At 34.5% G+C, this 23,162-nt stretch overlaps 1 protein-coding gene across 1 annotated transcript; it reads left to right on the top strand.

The window, feature by feature from the left end:
- Window positions 1–4,454: 4,454 nt before the first annotated feature.
- On the top strand, window positions 4,455–22,765 carry LOC140436504 (cytochrome P450 4C1-like). Its single transcript, XM_072525378.1, has 7 exons — window positions 4,455–4,679; window positions 6,969–7,081; window positions 10,305–10,581; window positions 14,777–15,135; window positions 15,192–15,260; window positions 20,858–21,206; window positions 22,414–22,765. The coding sequence occupies exons 1-7, from the start codon at window positions 4,529–4,531 to the stop codon at window positions 22,572–22,574; spliced, it is 1,479 nt and encodes a 492-aa protein (XP_072381479.1). The 5' UTR covers window positions 4,455–4,528; the 3' UTR covers window positions 22,575–22,765.
- The last annotated feature ends 397 nt before the right edge of the window (window positions 22,766–23,162 follow it).

Below are 23,162 nucleotides of genomic sequence, written 5' to 3'. Positions count from 1 at the left end.
AACCACCACAGGGGTGATGGTTGTCAGTAAAAAGTAAATTCAACCTGAATAACCTCTTATTGAGAACAATTGGAAAGAATACTATCACTTATTTTGGTTATAATCTAAATGAGAATTAACATATAAATTAAGATTAAGATTAAAGAAGATTCCTGTTCCTCCCAACCACAAATACTCCGTTTTCGACCTGCTAACCTTGTCTCACTCTCAATAGCGCTTTTCCAATCCTTCAGTTTCTTCTCTAACATTTCTTTACACTCTTATACTAATACGTTCTAATCCGCAAAGATCATTGACCAAAGGACCCCCTTCCCTCTGAAAGTACATCCATAACAAGAATAAACAGGTACGGACTCAGTGAAAGACGTTTATGCAAACCAACCGTCACTGGAACACTTTCGGTCAATCTAACAGAACTCATTCTCATGTCGTACGTATTCTCAAGATCTATAAGTACGAAATGTAGTATCTGTTGTTTTCTCTTCTGGCTAAACCCAAACTGTTCTTTTGCTATCGATGTCACCCCTCTTAATCTTGATGCTACAGCTCTTCCAAATTTTCGGTGTGTGCCACATTAACTTTACCTCTCCATAGTTCTTACAGTCCTGAATGTCTCATTTATTTTTATACAATGATATCATCATGCTGTCAGATTATGCTTTAAGGATCCTTTCGTTCATGCTACTCATCATTTGCCACAATAAATCAATCCCTTTCTGAAATCTTCCAAAAATCCACAGGTATTCCATCATGTCGTACTGCATTACCATTCTTTATCCTATTTAAAATCTCATCTCTCGATATACCCGTATTACATTTTAATTTGAGGTCTAGCAATCTCTGTGTCTCCTCAAGTATTTTTATTTAGCAACTTTCTAAAGTACTCTTTGCGATCTTTGCTTTATTTTAACGCAAGTCCTTTGATGACTAGTTCTTGCTTTAGCAATGCTGTATAACTTTTTTATCCCCTCGGATGTTTTTAGCTCTGTATACAGCTTTGCAGACAATCTTTCCTAGCTACAGCGGGCTTTGCTTTTTTTTGCTACCTTGTATGTACCCTTATATTCTTCTCTTTTAGACCTCTCATACCTTTTCTAGACTCTTCCTTCCCCCTAACCTACTGTTAAACTTCATCGTACCACCACCAAGTTTCCTTGTCTCTAGGAGGAGGACTTTTACTATACGTTTTTCCTAGCACTTCCTCTCTCACTCGTACCACAACTTTCCTGTCAGCTTCCCATCAGTCATTTACTGTATCTTTTTTCTTAAACTCTTCCAGCACTCTCCTTCTGAAGACTTATGTCAAATACTTATCCTTTAACTTCCACCATTTTACTTTGTAATATCCTACTTGCCTTCCTTTTCACCTCATATTTATCTTCGTATCCACTATCACCAGTCGATGTTCACTAGCTAGTCACTCGCACTTTATCACTTTACAGTTGGTAAACTCTTTTATCAGGCTTCTTGTACACAGCACAAAATCTATTTGGCTTTCCCTTTCCCCTCTACTGTAGGTAACATACTGGTTTTCATTCTTCATAAAGAACATATTATTCAGAGCCAAATCCCAGGCGACTGCAAAGTCAATCACACTATTTTCTTTTTTTCTTAAACATTTAGAACGGTGATACCCTTTTTATAGGTATTCAGTGATATTCTCGCATTCCGCGTTACCGCTCTTCTTATAAACACGACATTTAATTGTTTCTCCACACTTTCGGCATTTCCTCCCGTTCCCAAATGTTCATCAAGAGATGACAGATTCTCGTTATAAGTGATTTTTCCCCATGTTTAATTACTTCTGGCAGGTTGCCATTGCTGCCTACATGTTTATTGTTTTTAAAACTGTTTATGGCTTCTTTCATTTTTTCTTTGGTAGGTCTCATTGCGCAGGCGCAAATGAGTATTAAACTAAAAAGATTGCAGCAGAAAAGAAGAGCAAATCAGATAGACGTCAGTCATTTATGTAACCTGGAGGTAAAGGAGAAACTGCAAAAATGTGTTAATAATAATTTGAAAATACTTCATGAAAAAGAAACATCTCAGCCAACGAACAACATAGATAAAAAATGGCAAAACGTAAAAATGGCGATAACAGGTCTTGCGAAGAAAATTCTGACCAAAGAAAAACCAAAAATAAAGCAAAGGTGGATGACTGATAAGATCCCTCTTCTCATGGACAATCGGAGAATAATGAAAGGAAAAAACGAACAAAGGTATAAACAAATACAGAAAGAAATCAAAATAGAATCAGAATAGCAAAAGAAGATTTTTATAAAAGAAAATGTGAAGAAATAGAGCAATTGCAGGAAAAACATGATATTTTTAATGTACATAAAAAAGTGAAAGAACTTGCAGGTACACAAAAACGTAAGCAGCCAAATACCCTGTATAATGTCAACGAAAACATAATAACAGAACTAGAAGAACAGTTGAAGACATGGAAAAACTATATTGAAGAACTCTTTGCAGATGATAGACAACAATCTGAGCTAAGTAACATACAAGGAGACGAAGATTCAGAAATAACGGAAGAGGAAGTAATGTACGCACTAAAAAGAATGAAAAATGGTAAAGCCCCAGGTCCAGATGAAATACCAACGGAAATCCTTAAACTAATAGAAAAAGACTCGATTCACATTTTACTTGAACTTTTCAATAGCATTTATACATCAGGAAAAATACCACAAGAATGGCTTTTATCCACCTTTGTTATTATACCAAAAATGATAAATGCCAAACAATGTAGTGATTACCGTACAATCAGTCTGATGAGCCATGTACTGAAAATATTCCTAAAAATTATGTACTCTAGAGTACACAGAAAACAAGAGAGGCGTTGTTTGCACTGAACGTTATGTCTCAAAGATGTCTTGACATAAATCAAGATGTATTCATGTGTTTCATAGATTACAACAAGGCCTTTGATAAAGTGCGGCATGATCACCTAATCAGACTCCTGACAGAAAAGAATTTAGATAAACGAGACATCCGACTAATAGCAAATATGTACTACAATCAGAAAGCAGTGGTGAGAGTAGAGAATAATACCAGTGAAGAAATTGAAATAAAGCGAGGTGTGAGACAAGGGTGTATACTGTCACCAACCGTGTTTAATCTCTATTCCGAAGACGTAATGAATAGAACACTCTCTGAGCAATCCGTAGGTATTAAAATAAATGGTGTTAGATTAAACAATCTGAGATTTGCCGACGACACCGTTCTGGTCGCAGAAATACTTAAAGAGCTACAGACATTGGTGAATAAGATAGCAGACTGCAGCGAAGAATATGGACTATCTTTGAACATAAAGAAAACTAAATTTATGGTAATATCGAAATCAACACAAAATGTCCAAAATTTATATTTACACAATGAAATTATCGATCGAGTTAGCAAATACAAATATTTAGGCACTTTTATAAATGAAGACAACGATAGCTCAGCAGAAATCAAAATAAGAATAGAAAAAGCCAGATCCATATTCACTAAAATGAAGAGAGTGTTCTGCGGAAGAGATTTGAGCCTTGAAATGAAACTTCGCCTGATGAGATGTTACGTACTTTCTGTGCTATTCTACGGAATGAAGTCATGGACGTTGAAAAAGATTGATACCAAAAAATTAGAGGCATTTGAACTGTGGATGTATCGCAGAATCCTGAGAATATCATGGACCGAGAGAGTCACAAATGTCGAGGTCTTGAGAAGATTGAATAAAGAAAAGGAAGTCATATTTACGATCAAAAAACGAAAACTGTAATACTTGGGACACATTACCAGAGGCGAAAGATATGAACTGCTTCGAATAATTATGCAAGGGAAAATTGCAGGAAAAAGGTCCATAGGAAGAAGACGAAACTCCTGGCTAAAGAATCTACGGAAATGGTATAGCTTTAGCAACAACGAATTGTTTCGGTCACCAGTTTCGAAAATACGTATAGCCCTGATGATCGCCAACCTTCGGAACGAAGATGGCACTTGAAGAAGAAGGTCTCATTGTTCCTCCTTACTTTTATTCGTTTCTTCGTTAAGCAATCTTTGAAATACTTTTGATATCTATTCAGTTTCCCCTTCTTATCTCTTATTACATGACCCCCTTGGCTCTTGTAATATTGAGTGTTGCTCACTGCACCTTCTTGCCTCCTGTTTGCATTCACTTTTCAAGCTTTTTATACTCTTTAGTCTTCCAAAATTTTAAGACCCTAGGCTGATTTTACGGATGTGTAACGGAAATATCAGATATAAATCATTTCTGTATAATTTTGTCAATTTTAAAGAATATTTTTGAAAATTAGCAGTTTGATAAACAAAGAAATCATTCTTAATGAACTTGCATTAACATCAATAAAAAAATATCACATTTACACAATATCAGTACTTTGTGCCGCACTGTAAATTTTGTTTACATTCAAAGTTGATGCTATTATCAGCTAATGTTTGTAATTTATATTCAGTGCAACGAGTAAGTTATCATAGTTGTTCCTTCATCACGAATAACTAAAGTGTTCTCTAAGATTCATAAAAAATGTATATTATTATCCTGGTATTGTGCGTGATAGCAATATTTTTATTTCGATGTTATACTCACCATAAATACTGGAAATATGTTAACGAAATTCCAGGACCTAAAGCTTTGCCGATTATTGGCAACTATCAATTGGTTAATGTAGACAATGGTAAGTATTTCTGTTTCTTGTTTATTATCGAGGTACCAAGTTATGTTCGCCTAACGTTAGAGATCAGTTTGGTGAGCTCCTATCAGTTGTTCTTCTAATGCTTGGCGCTGCGAATGCTTGTATACTCACTAAAGGGTATATTTTTCACTTAACAGTTTTCTTCATATACGTATAACAGCAGCCTAGCCATCTTCCCTAGCAATATAAATCAAAATATAATACATCTGCTGCCATATGTTAGTACTAAATTTTTGAATATTTATTTTAAACCATATCCTTACCATTTCAATACTTTCTACTAATTAGCTGCTTCTTCTTCTTATTGCGCCCTCCTGTTTCGAAGGTTGGTGATTTAAATGGCAATTGTAGCTTTGGAAACTGCTGCACGAAAGATTTCTGTGGATGAGCGGTCAAACGATCTCCTCAGGTCTTTCAGAAACGAGTTCTGGCGTGTTCCAATTTTATCTTTTCTGTCTGTAGGTGATTTCCGAGTTTGTAGCCTTCTAGGAGGTTGTTTGAAGAAGGTGTTGACTACAAACAGGTTGTTCTCTACAGAATTATACCAGTCTATCTCCTCTATTGTTTCTGGTACCGAGACCGTATACTCATATGTTGTCTCCTTTGGTACCACAACCAATTTTGGCGTTAAAATCACCCACAATCATCATTATGTCACCTTTTTTGTCATTCGAATTATTCCAGTTATATTGTTACAAAAGTTTTCAATTTTTTCCTCTGATTTGTCACTTGTTATCACTAATTAGCCTATAAGTTTCTTATTGTATTTTTAAACTGTTTTTTTTTAATATTTTATAAGTATTAAGATTTATTTAAAACATAAGATGTGTTTTACACGTCTCACCCCCTACACGTTTTTCCAGCTTTTGCCTCGCATCAGGAACACTTATGTTAGCTTGAACTGAAATGAAATATTCTTTATCTAAATATGGCCGTTATAGTGACATACTATAACTGAGTATGCTAGTAGTGACCTCTATATATAAAGCAACAAGAAGTCAGGATACTTCTCTTCGATGGCGAATTTATTCCGATAATACATTTTCAGTTTCCTCTTGAAAAACTCGACCTTTTGCACTCTTTGCTTATAGAAAAAAGGTTATTTCTAACATCCTCTGAATAGCATTCAGTAAGCTTTATTCCTGTAAGTGACCATCCAGTCACTACTAGCGTACTCAAGCATATTATGTTACTATAAATTCCATATAGTTTAATAGGATCTCATTACAATTCGAGCTAACATAAGTGTTCCTAATGAGACATGAAAGCTCGAAACATGTATATAACAATGGTGGAACCCGAATTGAAAGAAATGCAATCATTTACTTTTATTTCAACATCTTTTTTTTTAACGTAGAGTGCAAAATATGGTGTTTTAAAAGGGTAAATTGTAGCTGTATTGTGGGAATAAAAGGCTATGTGAAATATCCAATAGCTTTCATTAAAATTGGATTCGAAATTCACTTAAATTATTTCAGCCATATTAGCGTATGTCAGTCCAATATACATTTTGCCATGGTATGGGTATAATTTCCTAGCGAGAATTATGTGGTATATGGATCCTGGTTTTTTGGTATTAAACGGTGCTTCTTGAAATTTCTACGACCTAATTCTCTTCTGTCAACTTTATTAGGTCTTTCACTGCAGTGTACTTCCGATAAACGGGAACCCATCCAGAAACACAAGCCTGGAGTCAACCTTAAGACTTCAAAAAGCCGCTATAGCTACTTGATTATATGTGCATACAATGATCCACTTTGCCACTATTTCGAAAGCCCGTATGTTAATTTCCTTGCATATTGCAAGATTGCAGAAATCTTTACCTAGAATATTTATTTTTATTTTCTACAGTAAAATTCAGTTTCCTATAGAAAGTCTTATCTGCATGCTCAAAAATGATATTGTCGCATTTTCGGTTTCGGTAAGCAACCTGAATAAATGAAGAGTTTTGTTTTAATGCGCCCAGGCAGTGTTGAACTGTGTTGTTCTCTGGACCAGGTTGTGAGTGTCTTGAATTATTTCTTTAGCTATTTTAAATACTTTTTGACTTCTTCAAAAACCTTACGAAGTTGTTAAGAGAGATCTTTTCTAGATCTTATGATTATAATAATTAGTTTATCATATTGGAATAATCTTAAGCTAGTTTTAGTAGCAGTTTTAATGTTTTAGTAAGTAGTTCTCTGTTTCGTAGAGTAACATTATGCAACTTATAACTATTTCTTTTTGTTTAATGTATTTAAACTATTATAATTTATATTTTATTTTTTATAGAGGAACTTTTTAGAATCAACCGCGAGAGATCAAAATATTTCTATCCGATATACAAAGAATGGAGCTTCCAGTTATATTTTATTAGCCTTTTGGGCCCACCTGAAGACATGGAGGTAAGTAAAAATACTAATTTAGTTTTATATATTTACTTTTATTTTAAAAAATACCCCTAGCAAAAGAAAATATGTTAACATACAATAAGTTTAAGGGTCAATAGGCCATGTAGTGTTAAACACATCAAAGATAATCAATTTAGAAATTACTAAAAATTGCCATTTAGAAAATATGCACTGAATATAAAGTAAGGATTTTATAACTGAAACTTTCTACCTTCTTGGTAGATCCCCATGTTGTTATGCTTCTTCTTGTAGTTCCTTTTCCTATCGAAGGTTGGCTATCATCACAGCTATCCGTACCTTATTGGCGGCTGCTCTGAAAATATCTACTGAACTGCAATTATACCACTCTCTTAGGTTTCTTAGCCAGGAATTTCTTCGTCTTCCTATGGATCTTTTACCCTTGATTTTACCTTGCATTGTGAGCCTTAATATCTCATATTTCGCACTTCTGGTAATGTGGCCTAAATATTCCAGCTTTATTGTTTTGATGTGCTTTATGACCTCGCAATCCTTTTGTAGCCTTCTTAACACGCATTTGTAACTTTCAAAATCTTTCTGTAGAACCACATCTCAAATGATTCCAACTTCTTTATATTATCCACTTTTAGTGTCCAGCTTTCCATTCGATACAACAAAGTCGAGAACACGTAGCATCTTAAGGCTCTTATCCTCAGCTCCAGAGGAAGGTCTCGATTAACAAACATTGTTTTCATTTTTATAAATGCTTGCCTTGCAATTTGAATGCGTGTCCTTACCTTGGTCATTGTTTTCATTTATCCAGGTTCCCAGATATTTGTCGTTATTCACTTTTTCTACTTGTTTTTCCTCGATATCTAGCCTTCCTACTGTATGTTGCTTAGAAATAATCATGCACTTGGTTTTCTTAACGTTCATTTGTAATCCATATTTATAACAACGGTGTCGTCTACGATTCTTATGTCGTTCAAGATTTTTCCCTTTGTTGATATACCCTGTTGTTCCTCTTATATTGCTTCCTTAAAAATAGCTTCGCTGTACAGATTGAATAACAATGGGGACAGCACGCAACCCTGTCTAACATCTCTTTTGATTTCCATAGTTTCTTTATCGACATTTTCGATTCTAACATTTGCTTTTTGATTCCAGTACAGATTGACAATAACCCGTATATCTCGACTATCCACATTCTTTTCTTTTAACAGTTTTATGAGATTCTGATGTCGTACTCTATCAAAAGCCTTTTGATAATCTATAAAGCCGACATAGTGATCCTGGTTCATATCTAGTCATCTTTGCGCGAGAACGATAAAAGCGAACAGAGCCTCCCTCGTTCCTTGTCCTCCTCTGAATCCAAACTGGGTGTCATCTATATCTTCTTCTAATTTTTTCTATAGTAATCCATGTATTATTTTGAGAAATATCTTAAGTGCGTGGCTTATTAAGGAAATTGTTTTGTATTGAGAGCATTCTGTCAAATGTACTGACTTTGTAGTGTTAGTTTTATTATGTATATTAGTCGTTAGTCGAATAGTTTTATTATGTATTTTTGCCAAAATCTTAGTTTATCTTTGATGTCCTCATTGAGTTTACCATTATCATCTTTGAGTATTCCATAGTGTGCTCGCTTTTTGGTAGTTCGTTTATTTTTTATGCATATTAAAGTTGTGATATTTTCCGTTATACTCTTTCTGTCTATTTCTATTTATTGACTTTTAACCACTTTTCCTTGGCCTTTTTATCTCTACTTTAATTCTACTTTGTAGTTCTTGATATTTTGGCTCATTTCTACCTTTGGCGTTTCTCCTCTCTTTCATTAATGCTAGAAATTCTGAAGTCATCCACTGTTTTTTATTTGTTTTTTTAGGCTTTAAATTTTCTTCTGCAGCCTTTAGTAATGCCCTCACTGCTGAATGTTGCTCCACTTTTCATTGACATCTTCTAATGTTTCTAATATAATATTTCTTCTCCTACTTCTATTAGATTTGAGTTGACTTGTTGGATCACTTTTGAATATATTTTTTTTTCTTAATTTTGTATAATCAAACGTTAGCCAGCCAGGTTAGAACGATCGCCCGAATAAGATTAGGTGGCTACAGGATTTTTTTAACGAACGAATTGACCAAATTTATTATCCAAATAAACAGCTTTCCCTAGACGAGTCAATCGTTCTTTGGCGAGGGCGCTTACCATTTAGACAATATGTCAAGAACAAGCGACATAAATTTGGAGTAAAACTGTATATGTTAACTGAACCAAACGGACTTACATTAAAATTAAGAATATACAGTGGAGCAGAGAAATATATGCAGGTAGACTTGGGGCATGTGGCTCGTGTAGTGTTTTCATTGATGGGAAATTATTTTGATCAAGGGCATTCATTTTTTATGGATAATTATTACAACAGCCTTGCTCTCAGTAAAGAACTTCTAATAAAAAAACGTACGTAGCAGGAACTTTAAAAATAAACAGAAAAGGAAACCTGACAAAAGTTATAAACACAAATTTGACTAAAGGGAGAGTTATAACTAAATATGCTGAAGGAGTCACAATAGAAAAGTGGCGTGACAAGAGAGAAATATATTTTATTTCTACATATGTAATTTAGCGGTGAAATGATTAGTCTACAGAACAGGAGAAGACAGATGATCGAAAAGCCGAATGCTATTGTGCAGCACAACAAATACATGTTAGGGATTGACCGCAAATATCAGATGTTGTCATATTATGACAGTGAACGGAAAACGATTAGATGGTAAAAAAAACTTTACATTCATATAATTTCAACAATGTTACTAAACAGTTTACATTTATTCAACAAACACTCTATTAACAAAAATCTCTCCTATTACGATTTTCGGCATGAAATTATAAAGATTTTACTATCAGAAATTGAGGAAAAACCTGCCGATGTAGAAAAAAAAAATTTTCAGAGCTCTACTACTCACCTTCCGGAAAAATACCATTCTGATCCCAAGAGAAGACAAATTAGGAAAAGATATAGAGTATGCTATGAAAATAATATACGTAAAAAAACTCCATTTTTTGTGCTTTGTGTCCCGATAAGCCTGGTGTTTGCCTTGGAAACTGCTTTAAACTTTAAATATTCATACTATCAATTAAAACATTTTATGGTTTTTTAAATTTGTTGTTTTTTAATATGCAATTATGCAATATAAGTTTATATGAACTCTCAACATTCTTATCGGCATTGAACGTGTTAGTGCATTTTATTTTTTAGCTAATTTTGGGACATTCAGAAAATAATAACAAAAGTTTTGTATACAAATTTTTAACGAATTGGCTTGGAACAGGATTATTAACCAGCAATGGTAGCAAATGGCATTCCAGAAGAAAAATATTGACGCCAGCTTTTCACTTTAATATCTTACAGAAATATCTTGAAGTGTTTAATAAAGAAACAGAAATTTTACTCGACGAGCTGGCTAAGGATGCTGGAAAGGAATATATTAATGTATTGAAACCAATAACTGATTTTACGCTATTTTCAATAGGAGGTGAGTATATATATATATGCGTTGTTTCTTCTTCTTCTTTCTGTGCCATAATTATCGTTAGTTGTCTATCAAATTCGCTATATACTTTCCAGTTTGCCATTATAGTCACAACTTCTGTGTCACGCCGAATCTAGCACTTTTTCTCTCTGCGTAATTTGACATCAATTCATTAAAGCTTGGTCGCCGGTCAACTTTGATCTTATAATGAAGTGTTTGTGCTTCTTCTGTTTCATTTGAGCCAGCATAAGGTATAAAACGATTTAGGTGAACTACTTTTGGTTTACCTTTCGACAACTTCTTAATTCGGTATATTACGTTATTTATTTTTTTTTTAATTTCATACAGACCTTCCCATTGTCTTTGCAGTTTAGGAGACAAGCCTCGACGACATTGTAAATTATAAAGTGAAACAAGATCACCTACCTCATAGCTTTCATTCTTGCATCGACAATCATATTGATCTTTTATTTTATTCTGTCACTGGCTAACTGAATGTGTTGTCGGGCAAGTTCATGAATGTTGTTTATTCTTAACTTCAGGCGGTCGACCTAATCTTCGCTTACATGTTCTTTGGAAGGTCTGCAGCCAAACTCTAGGTCGCAGAGCAAACGAACTTCACGACCTAACATCAGGCAGGTTGGAGTCTGGCCTGTAGTTTCATTTACGGCCAAGCAGTAGGCCATTAGGAATAAATAAATGTGCTAGTCGCAATCTTTTTGATTTTCTGATACAACTTTGGACAGGTGTTTTGACAGGATTCATCGTTCGGTTCATCCTCTTGACCATTCCATCTGATTGAGGATGCAGAAGTATCGTTCTGATCTTATTGACACCATTCAATTTAAAAACGTTTTGGAAAAGGGTTGACTCAAAGTTTCGTCCTTGGTTAGAGTGAATCTCCAAGGAAACACCAAATCGGCTAAATAATTCTTTAACAAGTATCTCTTCAACGGCAGCAGCTTTTTGATTTGGTATCGCATAGGCCTCAGTCAATTTCGTAAACTAATCCATGGTTACCTGGATATATTTATTTCCAGCAATCGTCTCTGGAAGTGGACCTGCATTGTCGATTGCTACACTTTTCATAGGACTACCAACATTGTACTGTTTTATGGTTGCCTACTTTTTACCAACTGGACCATTACTGATTGCACACAGTTCACATTTCCGGCACTATCTTCTTACATCATCTTTACAGTTCACCCAACAGAACCATTCTTGAACCCTTTGCAGAGTCTTCGTAATACCAAAGTGTCCACCCAATGTACCGTCATGCAACTGACGCAATACTTCTGACACTTTACTTTTAGGTACAATCAAGTGAAGCTTAGATTCTGTACCATCATCGTTTTCAACAAAAGTTCTATACAAAAGATCATATTTAAGTACTAGGCAGTTCCAGTGGTTCCAGTAAGACTTCTGAACTACATGCACTAATTTCTTGCCAAGAAGGTCTTTCACTTCGACGCATCCAATCCAATACTCTTTTCATCATGGATCATTTACATGGATCATCTGCTTAAGTATCTTTTAGCTGTTAAGGCTGCCATTGATCATTAATGACGGTGGTTCTTCTCAAGGGGCAAAGTCGTTATCCTAATTTAAGACAGTGATTACAATTTGCACTGCATGGCCGTCTTGACTAAGCATCGGAATTTGAATGACTTTTTCCAGCCCGGTGTTCGATCTTTTATAGCTTTCTGATTGTTGTATTATTTTCTTGCAATTTACGGCGAATGTGACCTACGTCGCCACCATTCCAACATCTGGTTTCGCGTCTCTTCGGCATCGTGTTACGAACTCCTTTCCGTACGATTTCCTCCTGACGTTAATCGTTTTGTTCGACACTCTCTTCAGAGGTTCATACTCGATATCTCCGTGAAGTTCGACTAGCTGTTTCGTCTTTCAAGGCAATGGCGAGCGCTTCATCTAAAACTTTCGGTCTTGCTAGTCGTAAAGCTTTCTATAGTTCACTGTCACTCAATCCATTGACGAAGGTATCTACAGCAATTTTTTCCAAAATGTTGTCTGGTAGCTCCGGATAAGCCAACCGCACTATACGTGCAACATCTGCTTCAAATTCTTGCAAATTCTCACTTGCTCGTTGAATTCTACTTCTTATTTGTACTTTGTAGACTTATTGTAGACGGGCATCTCCGTAAAGTTTGTCTATTTGAGTGAACAAGGTCTAGTAATATTTTTCTTGACCCTAATGAAGCGATCTTAGGATATTCGCAGCATCACCTCGTAAAGCAGCAGTCAGGGAAACCGCCTTTTCTTGTTCTGTCCAATTATTGGCTGTCGCAATAGCTTCAAATTGTCCAAGGTATATGTACCAAGAAGATTTTCCATCAAATGGTGGCAATTTGAATCTCATAAGATGTGTCGTTACATCTCTAGGTGATTCTTCTTTCACTACAGGATACAAAACTACTGCATTAACTGGTGGTAGCAGTTTTGTATTGGTTATCATGGTCTCTAATTGTTTGATCTTCCCTTCTAGGACGTTTAAATTTTTCTGTATCTTATCGAATGTTCTAGAAACTTCTTCAAATTTGTCGTCATTTTGTCTAGCTGCTTCTTTAATAATTTGAGAAGTTTCTTCAATCATTTGCGAGACATTTTCAAATTTCTTGTGAAACCTTCTAGAAACATTTTCGAATTTATTATCATTTTTTCTAGAAGTTTCTTCGATTCTTTAAGAAACATATTCAAATTTCTGATTTATTTTTTTTTACTGTTTCTTCTGCTGATTGAAACTAGTATGTCTCTGAGTCATCTCCATTCTTGTTAAGAACATTCTTCAGTCGTTCTTGGAGGATACTCTTGGACCCGCTGCAGTCTTCATCGAGTTCTTCTAGTTGCTCACGCAACTGTTTTACTAACAGTTCCGCAAGCCGATCAGGCACACACGTACTTTTTTATTGTTTTTTTTTACAAAGATCACTACCAAACTATGCGGATGTTTCCCATGAACAATACTTTACAAAAGTTTAAGTCTTTTTCAAAAGTCACTGCTGAATTTATTTTTAAATCTCACACCATAACACCAACTGTAGCGTTTTTAAATAAAATAAGCGAGATTCTAATTCATATAAATATATTCAAGTATAAGTTTACAGCACTATCATATCTTATCAACTAACTTTAGCTAATATCATCGCTACTTATATATAAAATTTAAAATAATTTAGATAACTATGGCATCACTAACAATTGGATTCGTCGTATGAATATAAGGTGGAGGTCACTTTAAACATTTATTTAAATAATTATTCCCAAATAAGCACAAATATCTAATTTAATTTTAGTTTGCACGTAAACCAATAACTGATAGTCCGAGCACAGTGCAAAAAAAAATAAATTAGAATTATTGAACGTTGTCTGTTGTATTTAATTTCCACTGTAAACTATGTAATTCAGTTAAAGCTCTTGGCATTCAACACCTTTAAAGCTTAATAAATACATATTACTAGTTCAGTTAAAAGATATAGTGTTTTTTATTGTAAATAATTGACATTTTAACAATTCATTTTAAATTATGCCATATTTCAATACATTTCAGAAAATCATTGTAAATAATTTTTCTTAGTTGCATTAATTATATTTAGGAATTAAACAGTAGTACTTACTTACTCAAGCAAAAACAATAATTTATTTAAAACTTTGAACTTTGATTCAAAACCTTAATTAATTCAGATAATAGCAAACGCCACATTATTAAAGCAAGAAATAATTATTTTGCAGATAATATCTACCTACATTTTCTCAGATGTCAACAACTTTGAATAGTAAATAAACAAGGGTTGGATTATGTTAAATTCAATAAGTCACAAACGAGTTTTTATTCAGAACCGCTTTCACTGCGAATGACGTTGCCAGAATATTCAATTTTCTATAAATAAAAATTTACGTATATAGAAAACAGTGTATTTTTTTTTGAAACGTTTGAGTTTAGAAAAAAGTGTTAGAGGACATTATTATTCTAAATTGTGTATTATAATCCTTACCTTAAGAATGCACTATTTTCGGGGATATCCTGTATATATATATATATATATATATATATATATATATATATATATATATATATATATATAGATATTTAGAGAAAGAGAGACAGAGAGTGATATTCGCATTTTTCAGTAAACTAAATTGTAAGTCTTATTATTAATTAATTTAATAAATATTTTAGAATCCGCGTTGGGAGTGAGTCTTCGTGAAAAGAATTGTGATGCATATAAGAATGCTATTCATGAGCACGGAAAAATTGGCGCATATAGAATAACCAAACCACTTCTGTATCTAGATTTTATATTTAATATGTTTCCAATTAGTAAGGAACTTCAAAAATGTATAACGACTTTACATGATTTATCAACAAATGTAATTCGAGAAAGGGAGCAAAGCAAACAAATGGACGCCGAAGGAAATTATTCCTATTCGAAAAGAAAAAGACTGGCCCTATTAGACCTTATGCTTGAAGCAAGAGCAGCTGGTGAAAATATTGATGAAGAAGGAATTAGAGAGGAAGTAGATACGTTTATGTTTGAGGTAAAATGTTAGTTTTTAATTATTATAAAGACACGTTTTAGGTATTTTTGTTTTAGGGTCATGATACGACATCGGTAGCACTATGCTATATTTTGTTAACTTTAGCTAATGAGCAAAATCATCAGGTAAGACTATCATTTTCGCTTAGCTATTCAGTGTACAGGTCTAATTTTTTGTAAAGAGTTAACTAACAAATTTTGCAGTATAGGACTCACCTTTGATAAAAAATACGTTCTTTTGGTGTACTTAGTGCTCTGTCTTGTAGAATATCATTTTGAATGTTTATTTGTTTATAGTTTTGCATTTTTCGTCCGGAATTAGGCAACCGCAATTTCAAACTTACTGGAAACTATTGGACGATGTTAGGAAGAACTTTTTGTTTCGAAAATACGTCTACAGTTTACCCTTGAAAACACTAAAGATTTGCGGTTCACAAAATTCGCTATAGAAGAAGAGAAGTCTTCTGGCTTATTCTTGCTTCGTATAGAGGTCCCTGCCAGCATACTCAGGCATCTTATGTTACTATAACGGCAATTACTTTCAGTTTGAACTACCACAAGTGTACCTAATAAGACTTAATTAATTCTAAACACGCTTAGAATAATGGTGGGCTTCCAATTAAAAAGAAATAAAATCGTATACTTTCAAACTTAAATTAAGCAATCATATGGAGAAAAAATAAATATTCCATTTTAATTGTCCATTTGTCTAATTTATAAAATTATTAGAGTAGAACGAACAAATTTTTGGAAATCGGATCTGAATTTTTTCTATAGTCAATAAAATATTAGTGGATTAGGAGGTAGTAGTGTAACGTTTGACCAAAACACGAGACACATCAAACTTACCGTTATCGGTTATTATGAATAGAAATTTCAATCTAAAATCACAACTCGCACTGTATATTATTAAACAATGGTAGCAGACACTTTTTAATACTCACTTGTTATTTTCCTAGTTCGAGATAGGATACCTACAGTTGTTCATAACTTACTCTGTGAAATAAAGTTTATTTTACAGTTAAAGGGTACAGGGAAAAAACCAGATACGTCATTTCTTTTCACAACTGAGTAAATTGAATTTTAATGTTCAAAACTAATTATTTTCAGCTTAAAAAGGGATTATAAACAGTAGTTTGCACAAAACAAAGTTACCGTTATTATAAAGTGACTACAGTTTTTTGGTATACAAAAACTAAAGTCGGCTTTATTGCAGAAAAATCTGCATCACTCACGGTTTTGCAGAAATAAAAAAAAACAATGTTACCTAAAACAGAGAAAAACCAGCCGTTTTTATTTTTGAACTAAAATAGAAAATAAATGTATTTTTTAATGTTTATTTACTTACCAACATATAAATAATTTAAACTTACTGTTAGAGATGAGCCAGGTTCTGGAAAAATGTCACTGCTTTTGGACTGCAAAACCGAATCAGACTTATTAGGTCGTTAAACTTCATCGTCACGTAGCGCTACAACCCTGGGTGGGTCTTGGCTGACTGTACAACTTTTTTCCAATTCGTTCGGTCTTCCATTAACCTAGGGTCAAATGGAATGTTCATTTTCCGTAGATCCGGTTGGATGTTATCTCTCCATTGCATTCTGGCACGTCCGAGTGGTCTTTTGCCTGTGAGAATCTCCTCCCATACCAGTTTTACAAGTCTCTCGTTATGCAGTCTCTGCACGTGGCCTGCCCATCTTAGTCGCTGTGATTTAATTTCTTGGACAATATCGGCGTCACTGTAGAGTGCTTTTAATTCGATATTGGTTCTGATCTTATACTGGTTTGTGGTGATGTCTTGGTGAGGTCCGAAAATTTTTCTAAGTATTTTTCGTTCAAAGCGTCTGAGCTGTTCTTCGTTTGCTTTGGTCATGGTCCACGTTTCGCATCCGTATGTTATTACAGGTCTGAAGATGGATTTACAGATTTTGATCTTTGAACTTCTTGTAAGATTTTTTGATTTTATGAGCTTATCCAGTGTGAATAGACAGCGGTTTGCAGATTGGATTGTGTCTTTTATTTCTTCAGTAACATTGTTGTCAGCTATGATTACGGCCCCCCGATACTTAAAACGTTGTACTCTTTCGAAATTGAAGGTGTTGACCGTCACATTTTGTCCTATTCTGTCTCTTCGTGTCGTTCTATTTATACACATATATTTCGTCTTCTCTTCATTAATTTTCAGCCCTACTTCACTTGTTGCTCCTTCCACCTTGTTGAAGATATCTTTCTTGGATAGGATGGAGTCTCCAACGAGATCTATGTCATCTGTATATGCGAGTAATAGCTTGGGACCTTGAACCGATAGCAATTCTGTTTTTATTTCGGTCAACCTCATGGCTTTCTCTAATACAAGGTTAAAAAGTAGTGGAGATAACGTATCACCCTGTTTGAGTCCACTGTTGATTTCAAAGGTGCAAGACAGTTTATTATTTACATGTACTTTAGATATTCCACCCTCCATACAGACTTTGGTCATCCGAATGAGTTTCTTTGGTTTTGAGAACACCGCCATGGCATTCCATACTTGGCTTCTTTCTACGCTATCATTTGACTGTCGAAAGTCTATTAAAAGATTGTGTATGGGTCTGTTATACTCCCATCCCTTTCTAGAAGTTGTCTCAGCGTGAATAGTTGATCTATTGTTGATCTGTTTGCCCTAAAACCGGCGTGATCTTCGCCTAGGACATTTTCAGCATTAAGAGTCTACAAAGAATGATGTTTGAGAGGGTTTTATATGCCGTGTTTAGGAGTGAAATTCCTCTATAATTCGCGCATTTTGTTTTGTCCCCTTTTTTCTGGATGGGCACTATTATGTTTTCCTTCCATCGTGCTGGTATCCTTTCTTCTAACCATATGTGCGTTATTAGCTGGTGGATTTGGCGATATAGAGCGTCTCCCCCATATTTCAGAAGTTATGCTGGTATCTCTTTCATACCCGGCGCTTTGTGATTTTTCAACTTATTTAAGGCCTTTTGGGTTTCTTCAAAGGAGGGATTTTTGACGGGCATAATGTTTAGAAGGTCCCTAAAAAACTCTTTCAATTCTTCAGTTACTTCTTTACCGTCGATTATCATACGGCCTTGATTGTCTCTCAGTGTATGGATGAAATTGGTTCTATGTCCTTTTTATTAGAGGAAATTGCTTTATAGAATTCTCTGGAGCCTGGTTTGGGCAGGTCTCTCTCCATAGCTTTATATTTTTGTTGTTCATAGTTTCTTTTCTTTATGCGTATTATTTTTCTTGTTTCTTTTCTTTTTTTCCAGCTGTTTCCGACATTCCTCGTCATACCATGTTTTTGCCCTCTTCTAAGTTCAGGGTTTGTTCAAGTTGTTCTCTCTAGTTTTGTTGTTTCTCTGTATTGTGCATTTCGTCGATGTTCCATTGTGAGTTTATTGTTGTTTTATTGTATTTGTGGCTAGATATTCTGGATTTGACTTTTGCTCTGACTAAGTAATGATCTGTGTCTCATCTTAGGCTTCTTACGTCTATAATATTGTTCCCATGACGCGCATCTACAATGATGTGGTCAATTTGGTTGCGCGTAATATGGTCGTTTAAGACCCAGGTTTGCTTATGGATGTCTTTATGCGGAAACATGGTTGACTTTATTAGCATATTATTAGCTACTGCAGTTTCTGTGAGTCTTAAGCCATTGTCGTTGGATATATTGTGGAGGCTGTATTAACCTATTGCGGGGTATAGGCTAGGCTCTTTGCTTATTTTAGCATTTAAGTCCCCGCATAGTATGCGCATATCTTGTTTGGGCATTGTATCTATCTCTCTTTTCTTATCTAGGGCATGTTAGAAGTCATCCTTGATATCTTCATCCTTCTCTTCCGTTGGTGTATGCGCTGAGATAATTAAAATGTTGTATCGTTCTCCCTTCGTTCGTATGTAGCATATCCTTTCGTTTATAGGTTTTAAATTTAGTATATTCTGTACTAGGCTGTCTCTAATTACAAAACCCGTTCCAAATTCCTTTCTTCCGTTTTTGTTACCGCTGAAGAAGATGGTGTATTTACTTATTTTTATATTTCCATCGTCTGGCCATCTTATTTCTTGGACTGCTGTTATATCCATTTCTATGTTTTCCAGTTCCACAGCATTTATAGCAGCTCCAGGTCTGTACCAACTCTGGACATTCCAAGTTCCGATATTTATAGTCCTTTTATCCGGGCTTGGGACCGGCTGCAGTAAGGTGATTTCCGAGCTACCCAATCCACCCGGTCCTCACCCTACCCCAGGGAGAGTTAGGTCGTTAAACTTAGCCTTTGGAATTGGTAAAGGACCTGTAGCAAAAATTTTAAAAAAATCTCCACATCTTAAAGCATAGTTTTGGTCAAAGCTTTTTCGTATTAATCCAGATAGTACTGATCCATTGTATGTTGAACAGTAGTAGATAAGGCGGCTATGATCAGATGATGCCACTATTTCCTTTAAAGTCTAAGTTTTAAATGGGCATTTTTGTAAATATACTGTGTCTAAAAATGATTTCCAATCTAGTACCATGTTTTGTAACATACTCACTATAACAAACGGCGATGGTTTGGAACGGGAATGCCTAATGACTTCTTCAAACTCTTCTTGGACCTCAAAGGGATTCTTCAAATCCCACAATCCTACATTTTTGTCACACTCCAAATAGGAATGTCCTCTTACAGGGAATGGGATATTTATTTCTTTCAGATTGTGAATTTTATTGTTAACTACAAAATTAATAAATCTAAAAATATTAAAGTTTTTATTTTGTCCTCCGACAGAGTCACAGAAGATTTGCGGTTCTTTAACATGGTCTTGTAAGTAATTATTGATAAAATGGAGAAGAAAAGATGCAACTTCGTTTAATCCTTATTTAGCCATTCCTTCCTGATATGTATAAAAAATAGACTTACCAGAAGAGAGGACATGTACAGTAAAGGCATACATAGACAATTGGCGTTTATAATACACATTGTTAGTGGCAATGTTCGGAATTGAAACACTTTTTGAAAAATCAATGCTAATGGCTTCCTTTTTGTTGCTTTTTTTGCAGATTTTTTGTTTCGCCTTTTCGTTAAATGGAATGCTTCCGCATTTCTTTTATGCGAATAGTTCATAACAGTTAATTGTTTAAGTTAATCAGTATCCGCCAAACATTTAAGCTTAATTTGAAATTGAGATTTGAATCACAAGTTGCGCATGTGTCACTTCTGGGGTATCCAAAAGCAATATTAAATGAGTTGATAACTTCAACATATTAGAAACCTCTGACATCCGGCCAGTAGTCTTCCTTTTTCTTTGAAGTAATAATGTTGTTCTTAACGAACCCTCCGAATCAGACACTTTTGCGGTTACAATAATACTGGCACGTTTCTTAAAAATAAATATTGCATCAGCCGGTTTGTTTACATGAGATTGCTGGTTTTTTCCCCTAAGCGTTTGGACTAAGCTGGTTTTTATTCGGTACGCCATACTACGGTAGTTTTTTCTTTTTCAGTTTTAGTACTCTACAATATAGATCGTCACTCGGATAATTTAATGGCACCTCTACTGAGATTTTCAATAAAAAGTGACATATCTGGTTTTTTCCCTGTGCCCTTCAATTATACTCTATTTCAATTAATAAAAGTTGATATGTAATAAGAACTAAAATAAATTACAGAATTTACACATTGTGGAATGTTCGGAGAAACATTCTGTATAAGATTTTATTTAATACTTACTCTTATTCTAAATTTTAGGCAAAAATATATGAAGAGATTCTCTCAGTCTTAGGAACAACTCAATATCCAACTCAGCAACAACTAGGGGAGCTCAGGTTCATGGAAAGATGCGTTAAAGAATGTTTACGTATTTATCCGAGTGTGCCATTTATTTCCAGAGTGACTGGAAAGACTCTACACACTCATTCTGGGTACACAATACCTAAGAATTCGACAGTTCTTATATTTATTTATGACTTGCATCATAACGAGGAAGTATGGGAGGATCCAGAGAGATTTGATCCTGATAGATTTTTACCAGAAAACGTTGCCAAAAGACATCCGTTTGCATATTTGCCGTTTAGTGCCGGAGGAAGAAACTGTATAGGTAACGAATTGTTTTAATATATCAGGGGAAAACATATCCGCTTTCTTTATTTCGTGTATTGTGAGTGGAATATTATAATGTTTGATTTTATCATAACATAAACCTCGACTTAATAGGTTGTGATGGGTAGCTCTTTCGGGGCGACAGACTCAGTAAAACACAGGTTGAAATAAAAAAAATAAATCTATTAATTTAGCATATATACAATAAATAAACTAAAATAAATTCTACGCCGTACATACAATAAATAAAAATGAAGTGAATTCTACGTCCCCGTCTGGGTCTCACGATGAATGAACTCCCCGGCGAACGTCTATAAAAGAATAGAAATTAATTATTACTAATAAAGAAATGAAATTGGTGAAGTCGATCACACGCAAACTTATGCTCGCTTCCGCTTCAATTCAACGGGAGCTCCAAACGCACTCGCAAATAAAATATTCGGCTGTGCAGACCCACGGTAATGTTCAATACACAGTTCCGATGGGTTCCGCTTGGTTAAGGACAGAGTACGATCCTCAATACGGAAATCTCTCTGTCCGGGTTGGCTCGCAGGTTCACTACACCGGCGAGTCAGGGAGCCTAGAGCGCTAGCTACAAGACTGTCTAATTCCGCTACTCACACGCCTTAAATAGCCGTTCCGAATCCCACTTCGTCGTCTCGTTGTAGAAGTGGATGCCCAAATATTGACACTCACACGGTTCGAACTGTTAAACGATCAGAACATCGTTACAAGGTGTTGAAATAACTTTCTTTGGTTTCTCACCATTCAAAATGTCTGCGGGTGTTACATATGAATTCATTTTCAAAATAAAACTTAAGAAACTACTTTAAAACGCACGTTCTATTGCATTACTCAATTCAGATGTACAACAGCTGTGTAATGTTATATGTGATTCAAATAAACGCTTCTGATTGGTTGGTTTGGAGAATGCAAGTTTTGCAAACCATTCTCAAGAAAAATGAGAGTTTTGGAAATAAACGCCACTTTCAAAGCACTTTTTAAATAGGATATGGTTGGATTCGAACTATAAGCATATTACAAACATGTCCATTTAAATAAGGGGAATAACAAACAAATGTTATCTGAATTTGATTAAAATTGGAGAATGCAAGTTTTGCAATTAAACCCACGTCATTTGATACTTCCACGTTGCAATTATTGTGACTAGTAAAAATGTTTAATCTAATATCTTTATATTTTAGGCCAGAAATTTGCTATGTTGGAAATAAAAGCGGTATTGTGTGGAATTCTTAGAAAATTTAAATTGGAGCCAGTACACAAACGAGACGACATCAAATTTAAAGCAGATCTCGTATTAAGACCAATTGGCGATATACGAGTCAAGTTTTCTCATCGACAATAAAAATACACTTACATTCACATACTGAATACCCGAAAATTCTTAACACAGGCTAATAATTTCGAAGTCGTTAACAAGAAAGCATAATGCTCGAAGGAAGATATAAATTGGCTATTTTCTTTGACTTTCTTGCGGTTGTTCGTTCGACAATATTTTGTTAAATCAATAAATTAAATAAATGGATTATTATTGTTTTTAGTTATTTACAGATTTTGACAATTTTTTTATACTTAGGCCAGTGTCGATGTATTTTAATAAATTTTTAATTTATCCATTATAGACGAAGAATTAGATTTGGATAATTAAATATCAATATTAATTTGAAAATAAATAAGTCTAAGTATACAGGGTGGTCCTTAAGTAATTGTACAAACAGAAACCGTAGATTCTGCACTTTAAAATATTACGATTTAAGCCAACATGATTTAATAAAATGTTGATACAGGGTGTTAAAGCGGAAATTTAAAATTTTATTTTTGCTATAACTTTTACGTTTGTAAATATTTTTGGATAAAAATATATAATTCGATGCTTTTAAGTAGGATAAATTATAATTTTTTACATACTTTAGTGTAACTGATGGAGGGCGCC

The sequence above is a fragment of the Diabrotica undecimpunctata genome, chromosome 3 (genome assembly GCF_040954645.1).
Source record: "Diabrotica undecimpunctata isolate CICGRU chromosome 3, icDiaUnde3, whole genome shotgun sequence".
Classification (NCBI taxonomy): domain Eukaryota; kingdom Metazoa; phylum Arthropoda; class Insecta; order Coleoptera; family Chrysomelidae; genus Diabrotica; species Diabrotica undecimpunctata.
This window is presented reverse-complemented; position numbering and strand designations above follow the sequence as displayed.

What these genes read in the sequence shown, in the direction of transcription:
- LOC140436504 (XM_072525378.1), top strand. Translation starts at nt 4,529, where the DNA reads ATGTATATTATTATCCTGGTATTGTGCGTGATAGCAATATTTTTATTT. An exon ending in TACGCTATTTTCAATAGGAG is followed by an intron (nt 10,582 to 14,776) that starts GTGAGTATATAT and finishes TAAATATTTTAG; the next exon opens with AATCCGCGTTGGGAGTGAGT. An exon ending in CTAATGAGCAAAATCATCAG is followed by an intron (nt 15,261 to 20,857) that starts GTAAGACTATCA and finishes TCTAAATTTTAG; the next exon opens with GCAAAAATATATGAAGAGAT.